This window comes from Hippichthys cyanospilos, chromosome 8, assembly GCF_059441005.1.
Source record: "Hippichthys cyanospilos isolate Australia breed blue-spotted pipefish chromosome 8, RoL_Hcya_1.0, whole genome shotgun sequence".
Taxonomy (NCBI): Eukaryota; Metazoa; Chordata; class Actinopteri; order Syngnathiformes; family Syngnathidae; genus Hippichthys; species Hippichthys cyanospilos.
Window position 1 is genome coordinate 18,884,380 of NC_142376.1, and position 11,606 is coordinate 18,895,985.

Here is an 11,606-nt window from a genome sequence, read left to right on the forward strand (position 1 = left end):
TCTTTGAGCAGTAGGCGGTGTACATCCTGAACCGGATGTCATTTAATTACAGAGCACACAAACAACCATTCACACTCACAAACCTATTTACAATTCAAAGAATTAAATACACAAACCATGCATGTTTTTAGAATGTTGGAGGAAACCTGGAGAAAACCTACACACGCACGAGGAGAATGTGCAAATTCTACACATGAAGGTTGGAGCCGAAAGCGAATCCATGACCTCCACACTATGAGGCGGGCATGCTAATGAGTCTACCGCCGTTCAATAAATAAGTGTATTTAATTATCTACATTTAAATCTGAATGTGCAGTTATTATGAATAATTATCATCTCTGCCAAATGATCAGTCCAGACCTGATGTGAAGACACCAACTATGTTGTTCATCTCTTACAATAATCATAATCAGTGATGTAATGAAGTAGCTAAGAAATAAAAAGCAATGTTGTGTTATTTTATTTCTATGATTTAAGTTAACATTTTAAAAATGACTACTTTCACAAGATTCTAGAAGATAGCAAAAGCCTATCACTGGTGACCTTTAAAAAAAAAAAATGGCAGGGGAGCACAGAGGGAAGTGTCACCGGGCAGATGGTTATCATATTACATTGAGCATGTTATGTACAACACATCGTTACTTGTAACCAGTAAACAACAAAAAAGTACACTCTAAACAACAATTGTTCCTGATTGGCTAACGACAACGTCAGTCTGTGGCGTCACTATATTCTACCAACCAATCGCTAGCGTGTTCGGAGAGGATGCTCAACAGGCTGGGCCCCATATGGGCGAAGCATAAAATATATCCATAGCGACGCTAATGTAAAGCCTATACAATTTAGTTCAACTGTTATAATCGGAAAGGGGTAGTTCGTTTAGAACAGTCGCATTCACGTTGTGGTTTGTAGTTTACTAAGGCTCGTTTCGAGACCGTGACATGGATGAAGTACGGCCTAACAGCGGTGCCCAAGCGCACGGGCTCTCGTCACTGTTTCCCCCAGGACTACAGGCTATCTACGGGGAATGTCGGCGACTTTATCCCGACCAGGCAAACCCGCTTCAAGTTACAGCCATTGTAAAATATTGGTCGGTAAATACTTTTTGTTTTGTTGTATTTGTTCCGTCAGCTTGATCTGAGCTTATTGGTTGGGGGTGTAAAAAGTTAGCTTCAATGCTAACACTACAGCCACACGTTCGTTGATGTGTTATTGCAATGTTTCTGAGCGTAGAATTTGCCTGTTTCATGTTGGCAAAAAAAGTGCAACAAACACACGCTAAACGCTAAATTAATTTTTTTGTCCACGCTCGTTGCATGTCCGTGTTGTTACTAAATCCCTTGCAGAGTGGGGCTGTATTCAATTGATCATTGTGTTTTGATGCAGGTTAGGTGGTCCAGACCCGTTAGACTATATTAGTATGTATCGAAATACAGGCTGCCCAGCCCAGGACGTCCAAGAGCATTGGCACTACGTCAGCCTTGGACTCAGCGATCTATACGGAGACAACAGAGTTCACGAGTGAGTAGTAATTTAGGCTATGGTTGTCTACTTTCTTGGGTCGTCCTACTAAATCTGCTAGAAAAGTGGGAAATTCAAAGCCTGCTTGATTGGACTCTTTAACCTTATAATTATTGTACATATTGGGTGTGGAATTCATTATTATGTTATTATACGTTACTCTAAATCAGTGGTGGCCAAGTCTGGTCCTTGAGAGCCACACAGTCCAGCATGTTTTTGATGTTTCCTTTTAATCAACACTCAGGATTCTGGATTATGGTTCTCAAGGACCAGCTTTGGCCACCCTTACTTAAAATATTACAATTACACTAAAATATCACTGTACTATAATTAGACTAGATAGGTATTCCATATTGTATACCAAAATGCAGGACAGAGGTGATTACTCAAATAAGAAACATCGTTTAATCACTCTTCAGTATCCTTTTTGAAATGGGACAAGAATTTAGCCCCTTACAGGTGAATTTATCCTTGTAATATACGACTGCTGACAACTTTGTTAAACTTTGAGCAGAGAGCACTTTTTTGGTTTTTAAATTCCTTTTAAAAGATCAAACATGTTAGATACTCTCATCAAAGTTTTAAGAGAAAATTAACTCAAAACAAAAGACATAGGGGGATATCAGATTCTGATGGTATGATAAACTTGAGCAAAAATATCACAGTGTCACAGTAGAACCCCATTAAAATTCTAGCTCAATTTTTCCCACTGAACACAGACTATTTTCAAAATATTGACTATATGGTACTTAAAAAATGTCTACCATGTCTAGTACAAATAAATAAATGAATGAATGAATGAATGAATAAATAAATACATTAACATTCAGTTTTTTTATTGTTCTTGGCAAGTCACTGTGCTAAAATGCTGTTTAGCTATTTTTAAGACAAAAACATCATCATCCATGTATGCCAAAAGTTTAAAAATAAATAAATAAATAAATAAAAATATCAATTGCCCTCTAATTGTTTTTAGAACCGACTGGTTGAGGCAACTCAAGCATTAATGATACAGTATCACTGAACTCTACTGTGTGTCCATGAGAGTCCACAGTGAGACACACTAGACTTTGAAAAAAATCCATCCATCCATTTTCTTAAGCCACTTATCCTCACTAGTGTTGCTGGCTTGCTGGTGCCTATCCCAGCTGTCTTCAGGCAATAAGTGGGGGACACCCCTGGACTGGTTGCCAGTCAATCGCAGGGCACAAAGAGACAACCATTTTTAAACACCATGGTAAACCCGGTTATCGGCCCATGCCTCAATACACTGTATTCTGGGACACCCCTGCTCCCAAATTCTCAACGCCTGCTGTATGTGCCCCTAATTAGCATGTTTCTCATGACCTCCCCCCAAAATGGATTTGCATTGTGCCTCTGACAAGACTCATGCATATGAGAGGGGCCTGAAGGCACAAATGCTGTTTTGTTTCTCACCACGTGTTTGTGTCAGATTCACAGGAATAGACAAACCCAGTGGATTTGGCTTTGAGCTCACTTTCAGACTGAAAAGAGAGATGGGGGAGACGGCACCGCCCACTTGGCCTGCTGAATTAATGCAAGGCTTGGCGCGCTACGTGTTTCAATCGGGTGAGAAGCAAAGCACACTGATGAGCGAAACTACACCGAGCCATAGTTAATATTATTCATCAGAAGAATATAAAATGAAAGGCGACTATGTAGTCCCATTCTATTATTTACCTGATATAATAGTTATGCAGTGGAAGCACCAATGTTTTGACACTGGTTTTCTTTTTGTTTTAATTTTAAAAAAAATCCACATATCATCTAATGTTAATGTATTCTCAGGTTAAAATGTCAATATTGTAAATGTTAACACTGTAATGGTGAAATGGTGGTGTCACGAGAAAAAAAAAAGCGAAACAAAAAGCAAAACACTCGTCATCACATGTGATGTTAGTATTTTTTTTCCAAAAAAGTGGTTGACTTCTTACTGTATTTGATATACTTCACTGGCTCATCTTATCTGTTATTACTTGTACTGTTTTTATGAGACAAGAACCCCTTTTGACCACTGTTGCTATGTTTTCATTTGCCAAATGTTAAGGACAGTAACTGCTCTTAAAGTGTGATCACTATTTCATCTCTATTTGTATGAGTAGAAGTGGCTTCTTCAGGTTTCCAGAGTAGTTGAATCTGTTGGAAGCGGGACTGCCAACAGGAACTGTTATTTAGACATTGTACTGCCTATGACAGCTCTTACAGGGTTTTTGTGATTATTTAGGATGGAATGTAGTGGACTTTCTCTTACTCACAATTTTTTTTTCAATATTTTTAGAATTGTAAAACATTTTTTTTTTTAGGAGGGGAACACTTAAAAGAAAATATTTGTGGTGTATATTACCCCTTATTAAAGAATTGTGTGGGTTAAAAAACAATCAATCTTAGTATAATAGCAGGAGTCCACTGTATAAGGCCAAACAGTCTGTTAAGATACTGTTAGACATTCTGGTTCATAATTAGAAAAGTAAAGTTCCCCATTCGAAAATTGTAAATTAAATCAAGACTTCAATCGATGTGTATTTTTCCTTTTGAACTTTTCTTCACCTCTGCAGCGTTGGGGTTACATACAGGAAAAGAATATCCCAAAAAGTGATGTACCGTACGTCTATACAATTTGGTGGCCAACACGCATCTCTCTGAGATGATTATTCTTGTCTATGTCCGACTTGGAAGACTGTTGAGTTTGAAATCAATGGTCCCACTGTGACATGTGCAATTGTCATGGATTTGTAAAAACCATATATTGAGACAAAAGAGGCATTTGGCTCCATTTTGAAAAAATAGCCCATTTTAGGCTCGAGTCTCCCCATCTCAGGCCTCCAGCTGGGATCAATTTGCTCGTGGGTGGGCCTGGCATCTGTGCTCAGCGATTGCTGATCCCCAACTTTCCCCGCCCTTTACAAAGTTACACCACAGCCAAACTAAACTTTGTGCATACTACCACCCAAGAACATGCAAATAGAGAGACGCTTTTCTTGTCATGAGGTGTCAACCTCAAATATCCTCATTACTATTAATTCTGCTTTGTGTCGATAAGTTTGAAGTTGTCACACCCGCAACCACTCTCTTCTAGTCCAAATGCAAACTAACACACGAGGGATTATAATTGACCTTTTCATGTCACCACAGAAAACACGTTTTGTAGTGGTGACCACATATCATGGCACAATCCCCTGGACAACAGCGAGTCTCGCATCCAGCATATGTTGCTCACAGAGGACCCTCAAATGCATCCTATACAAACTCCTTTTGGCACAGTCAGCTTCCTGCAGGTGGGTATAAATATTTCATAGCAATAGACAAGGACAGGGCAATACATTAGTTTTATCCATTATGATAATTTTCGTCTGTCGGAACGATATACATATTTGTGATGTGACTCATTCCCGATAAATTGTTTTATGCATAAGAGCCTGGTTAAGGTATTTAAAGAATCAATCACCCTGAACATTGTCTTTTTTTTTTGCTTATTAAGGATTGTGTCTACATTACTGTTTTGACAAAGTACAAATCCTCCATTAGGAAGAACCAGTACTTACTTTCTAATCTGTGAATGAAAAAAAAAAAACCCACCTACAATAAAAACTGTAATAAACTCAAACTCCAGTTCTCGAGGGCCAGTATCCTGCATGTTTTTGAATTTTCCCTCTCAAACACACCTGATTCAAATGATTAGGATAATTTTCAAGCAACTGCCGAGCTTGCTAATAAACTGATCATTTGAATCAGGTGTGTTGGGGAGAGAAAAAATCAAAACAGGCAGGATATCGCCCCTAGAGGACTGGAGTCCTCCTATGCAGTCGTGTTTTCTTTAAGCTAGAGCACAAAATTGATTAAAAGCATACATTTGTACTTTCGCAGAGAAAAAGTTTCCTTGCGCGTGTCGGCCATTCGTAGCATACTTTTATCATCAAACGCTTTAATCTCACATGTTTTCCTGTTGCCTGCAGATTGTGGGTGTTTGTACAGAAGAGCTGCAGGCGGCGCAACAGTGGAACGGCCAAGGCATCTTGGAACTGATGCGAGGGCTTCGAGTGTGAGTTGAGCTTCAATCCATCCCACAACATATTTTTGACTGCAAACTTAAAAAAATGTTTTCTACCAATGTCATTGGGGTTCAGTGTGATTGGGATCCATCAAATGATTTGACACAATTACACAGTTATTAAAAATCAGACTTTTAAGTTACATTTTCATGTTTGCTTACCAAATTGGAGAAAAACACAACCTTTGTTTTTAAAAATGCTGTCTGGTTGACCTATTAATGACGGCTATTGTATATGTTAGAGCTGGCGGTCCCTGGCTGATCACGGATATGAGGAGAGGGGAGACCATCTTTGACATTGATCCACATCTACAAGTAAGGCTTATTTACGTTCTGTCCACTTCGCAAAGGTGGCTTAAGTAAGGTTTAGATACAAATTAAGGGTGGGGCATAATCTTTTTATTGCAGTGTATTTCAGTTAGAGATAATGTGGGGAAAAATAGGCCAATTTTCTTGTAACAGTTTAAGAACAATCTGAGTTAAAAAAAAACGTCAGAAATTCTTAATTTAAGCAAGTTGCAAATCAAATTTAAGCAAGTGGTTCTCAATAGAAGGCAAGAATTTCAGAAAATAATTCTCATTTAAAAAATCTTGATTTTTTTTTTAAAATGTAGCTCAAAATAAACAAATACATTGTAAATTGTAAGTTATATTGTCTCAGTTTAAAAAAATCAGGCCTGTTTTGTGAGATTCAAACAATTTGATGAAAGCTTAAAATGAAGAAAAAACATCTAGGAGAATTCGTGATTAGTGCACAGCGGGGTTCACTGTATTTCGATCACTGGATGATCATTTTATGGTGATTTTACTATTGATGATTTTTTTTACTAAGATGCTGCAATAGAAGTCCTAAAATTATTTGTATACTATTATAGAACTGGTTCATTATGATTTTGGTAAGAAGATTAGGACAAGCATATATATTTTCCATGCATTTTCTATAGCTGCTTATCCTCACTAGGGTCGCAGGCTTGCTGGTGCCTATCCTAGCAGACTCCATGCAGTAGGCAGGGGTAATAAAATGTACAGTCTGAAGCTCTGTTTTAAACAGGCAATAATTATAAATGAACCCTATTATGCTTAAACCATGCTGCATAATATATTTAGAAAAAAAAAACGGTCAATCTTTGCATGATCAATGTAGCATGACTTTATATGAACAGAAATGAACTCTGACTTAAAAAAAAAAAAGGGTGTCACTTTCCAGTTTTAAAGCCTTGTTTATGACTCCCAAGTGTCTGAGGTGTCCGCCTTTGGTAATTTATCCACCACACAGGCCTACTGTTGATTGCATCTATCTTGCTCATCCAAGCAGGAGAGAGTGGACCACGGTATTGAGACGGAGGGCTCCAACTTGAGCGGCGTCAGCGCCAAGTGCATGTGGGACGACCTGAGTTGCCCGCCAGACGACGACGAGGACAGTCGGTCCATCTGCATTGGCACGCAGCCACGCAGACTTTCTAATAAAGGTGTTTTTATTTCGTGAGTGGGTTTGCAGTGCCCGGTGGGATCACTCCATGCTGACCATCTTGTGTATTGACAGACACGGAACAGATCAGGGAGACATTAAGAAAAGGCCTGGAGTTTAATACCAAGGCAGCACTGCCCCCCATCAGTAGCCAAAGACATGACAGACCTCAGTGAGTACACGCATACTGGTAGATTTTTTATTTTTTTTTTGGTCCATTTCACTTTTCCTAGTATTGCGAGGGTCAATAATAAATACCAGTTGTTACAAAAGTGATGCAATGATGGAGGAGCCAGTATTATATTATGAACATTATGTGGGTTAAATGTGGGCTCATACTCACAGTTTGCTTGACAACAGGCTGGATCAAATGGTTGTGCAAGCCTCATATGGGCCATCGCTTCCCCACCCATTATATGTTGACTCACGGTAACATTATCAGCTATACTGCATGTTTATTTTGACAACTACATTAAAAGTGAACTCAGATTTTTTTTTTTAATGATAGAGGCCATTAGGTGGACCTATGAGCTAAAATTTTAATTACAAGCATTAGATCGCAAGCAGCAGTTTGGCAGCCGGCAAACAAGTGCTTCCTTCAGCCATTTACAGTGCAACCCCAAAACCTTGCCTCATGCTAACACATGTTTGAAAAGGACGTAGAAATGTTAAGGAAACTATCCATTCATCTATTAACCGATTGTCCTCACAAGGGTCATGAGCTTGCAGGTGCCTATCCCAGCTGTCTTTGGGCAGCAGGCCGGGTGCATCCTGAACTGGATGCCAGCCAATCGCAGGGCACACAGAGACCAATGACCATCCACGCTCACAAAAACACCTTAGGACATTTCGGATAGTCCAATATACCTACCGTGCATGTGTGGGAATGTGAGTGTGAGAGTGATGTGAGAATGTGGGAGTAAACCCAAGTACCCTGAGAAAAACCCACGTGAGTGTGAGGAGAACATTCAAAACCAGACAGGCCGGAGCAAGAATCAAACCCTCCCTCAATTGCAGTACAAATTTTAAGAAATTATATTTGAACACAAACAATCCAGGAACAAATGTCCATAAAGTATTTAACAGTATTCACAGGCAAATCTGCAACTGAGAGTAATGACTACTGTTCCTGCTGCTGCTTCTGTTTCATCAGCAAGCCTTCATTTAGTATTATGTACAGTAATGTACATGTTATGCTGCTGGCGGCTCGTGTCGCAGTGGTTACCATGTCCGCCTCACAGTTTAGGGACCCGAGTTCAAATCCATCCTTCCTCTGTGGAGTTTGAATTTCCTTCCTGAGCCCGCGTGGGTTCTCTCCGGGCACTCTAGCTTCCTCCCACGTTCCAAACGTGCATGGCAGGGGAATTGGACATTCTAAATTGTCCTTCGGTGTGATTGGGTGCGTGATTGGTTGTTCGTCTCTGTGTGCCCCCCGCCTACCGCCCCAAGTTAGGTGGGGTAGGCACCAGCAAGCCTGCAACCCAAGTAAGGATAAGGCAGCAGTGTGCACTTTAGAAAGAGCAGTGAGATAGAATATAAAAAAGAAGCTTTTATCACTATCAAATCTAATTTAATATAAAATTATTATTTGATTAAGTCTAATACTGGAGAGTGCAATGTTTCTCATTGTGTTAGTGTGTTTTAGGGCCATTTCCATTCATTGAGTGGGCAAAGATGGTTTGAGGTGCAATTATTTTGAGTCCCAAGCATGTTCAGAAAACAAAGTAAACTTTTTAGTCAATACACCATTGTATTGAAGCGCATTTCAGAGGACATTTTGTGTAAGTTAGTGTATGGTGATTCTCCGTAGCACAGATTCATTTCCTATGCAGCAGTTGTTTACAGCAACTTCCTCAGTGTTTGATGAAGCACATCATACTTCCTCACTCATGTTCCCTTTTTTTCCGTTTTCTCAGAAGTCGAAAGGACAGTTTGGAAAGCGAGAGCTCAACAGCGATTGTCCCGCACGAGTTAGTCCGAACACGGCAGTTGGAAAGTGTCCATCTGAAATTTAACCAAGAGTCTGGAACGCTGCTTCCTCTTTGCTTACGGTACTAAATATGATAAATATTAGAATTGGCATTGTAGCGCCATGTAGTCACGTTTGTACTATTTTAGGGCAAAGAAGAACATGGAAAAGGTTTGCTCAAGACATAGTGTATGTTGTAACATAGTATGTTCACACTGTTTCCTGAGTAGAATTAGACACTCTGAATGAATGTCTTGCAGGGGCCGTTTGCTTCACGGCAGACATTTTACCTTCAAAAGTATCAATGGCGACACGGCCATTACGTTTGTGTCCACTGGGGTGGAGGGTGCCTTTGCTACTGAGGAGCATCCATACGCTGCTCATGGCCCCTGGCTTCAGGTATGCAGACCAACGTGTGCATTTGTTCGTAACTTCAAGTGCATTCTTAACCAGAGTGGAACTACCTCCCAAGGCACTAAAATATTTTGAAATAATATAAAACGAATAAATCTTTCTTCTGTTAAGTTTAGAACTACAATGAATCAGGAGATATTTTGGATAATTGCTATGTATATATGGTCTCTCTGCTCCTCCACGTAGGAAGAATTGTTATCCTTGTATTGAATCTAAATCAAACATTTGCAGATATTTGCTTTTACTTTGGAGGAAAACAGTATTATTTATTTTTGCCTTTTTAACTTGTAATGAATGACTATCTGTACTCCCTGTGTAGATATTGTTGACTGAAGAGTGTGTGGATCAGATGCTTGGGGATTTACATGATCTTAATACTCGTGAGGATGTGAGTAATTCTTACCAAATTGTACATTTTTGTCTCAGTTTTGCTTTGACTGACTTGACCTGTTTTTCCTCTTTTAAAAGACAAAATTACCAAAAGAATACAACTGGCCAGAAAAGAAGCTGAAAATCTCCATCCTACCAGACTCTGTGTTCGATAACCTTCTGCAATGAGGCAGAGATGCTTAATCACTACATTAAAAAAAAAAAAAAAAATCAAAACCTGCACATCCACAAGCTCGGAGGACACATCGATGTTGAGGCGTCCTCACTAAAGACAAGTGGACTCTAAAAGATGATCAGTCGATCTGGGCGGCTCAAAGTCTCAGGTCCAAATTACAAACATCGCAAATATAGTTTAGCAATGCAAGTGTCACATAAGCAATAATGTGCGTTCTATTTATTCCAGTGGACAAAGTAAAGAAAAAAAAGTCAGCTACTGATCCATTTTAGGTTGTTTTCTTTCATTTGCCTTTACAGTATGTGACATTTAACAAATGCTGGACATTTTTTCGATGATGATGCCAAAGGTAGTTTCGGTCATTCAATATTAGTGCTTTGACTGAACAGGTAAGCCGATATTTCAACTGGTTTCTTTCTTGTATAGCCAAGTAATGCTGCAGATACATACACGCTCCCATGCCAAGGGTATGTAGGAGCAAGAGTAGGGAAACTTTTTCCTGTCAGGGGCCATTTCATTGTTCATAAAGTCTCCTAAGAAACATACTAAATGTACAAAATACAATATAAGCATTTCCTCTGTCGTTCGACTTGTATTTTGCAGATCAAACCCCGTATAGGGCTGTAGGTTCTTCACCCTGTATGCGTGGAGTCATAGTTCTGTTTGGAATGTCTCCATTTACTTGTGTTATGTAATAACTTGTCAGTTAGTGCTTTAAATCAGTGTTATCTCCAGCGGCCAGGGCGGGTGAAAAGGTTTGGATTTTTGTTTTGTCGTTTGTAGTGCCTCCGATTGAAAAGGACCACACACAAAAATGTATATTGACTCAGTCAGCATTGACTGAAACCACCCAAATTTTAATCTCAATAATACCAAGCCTGAAGACAGATTTTACAATGTTATCTTTTCCAAAAGTGTATAGTGTTACACTATAATGTATGATATAGTTTTTGTCTGTCTTTTTTGTGGTGAATGTAGATGACAAGGTTTTGTTATGCCATTTTATGTGACTGAACTTGTCGATTATAATCCCAAGTGCATTAAAGAGTAGCTATTTCCACAAATAAAGCTGGAACACTGATTATTGAGCATTTGATGTATTTTTACCCGATAAAAATACACCTGTCATTAAAGCACTATTTGACTTTGATGTATGTATGGCATATGCTTTCTGTCCAAAAATATTAAGCATGAACATTCTCCACAGCAGGGTTTTTGAGGCAGCTCATGATCACTTATCGGTGAGTTTAAAAATAACAGATCCAAAAACAATCACAATCACCCAATCACAGTATGGAGCAATATGTTCATTTAAATAACTTGATTGTTTCCGCTATGATGTTTATAGTGTATAAAAAATGTATAAATAATATTTATAAAATAAAGTTTTGCCATGGTCAAGCAATATCTCCCGTGCACGGGTAAAAATATCATTGACCTTTACAAGGCATTCAAGAATTGGCCAAATATCGAAAGTTCAGTCAGTTAAAACAAAAGCACCCTGAGACAGAAACAATTGATGCAACCATATTGTTTTATTGTATTATAGCAGCATGTACTGCAAATGAGAAACTGATGCTTCAGAAAATATTCTTACAAC

At 39.0% G+C, this 11,606-nt stretch overlaps 1 protein-coding gene across 2 annotated transcripts; it reads left to right on the plus strand.

Annotated features, from left to right (window-relative positions):
- The first annotated feature begins 757 nt into the window (after window positions 1-757).
- sufu (suppressor of fused homolog (Drosophila)) lies at window positions 758-11,156 on the plus strand. Of its 2 annotated transcripts, none has more exons than XM_088422175.1 (12): window positions 758-1,090; window positions 1,387-1,521; window positions 2,975-3,111; window positions 4,675-4,817; window positions 5,496-5,581; window positions 5,833-5,905; window positions 6,903-7,059; window positions 7,134-7,230; window positions 8,975-9,109; window positions 9,288-9,426; window positions 9,761-9,829; window positions 9,910-11,156. In XM_088422175.1, the coding sequence occupies exons 1-12, from the start codon at window positions 942-944 to the stop codon at window positions 9,997-9,999; spliced, it is 1,410 nt and encodes a 469-aa protein (XP_088278301.1). In that variant the 5' UTR covers window positions 758-941; the 3' UTR covers window positions 10,000-11,156. The 2 variants fall into 2 exon arrangements, with proteins under 2 accessions (XP_088278301.1, XP_088278302.1); XM_088422176.1 differs by having other exon boundaries at window positions 6,906-7,059.
- Window positions 11,157-11,606: the final 450 nt, after the last annotated feature.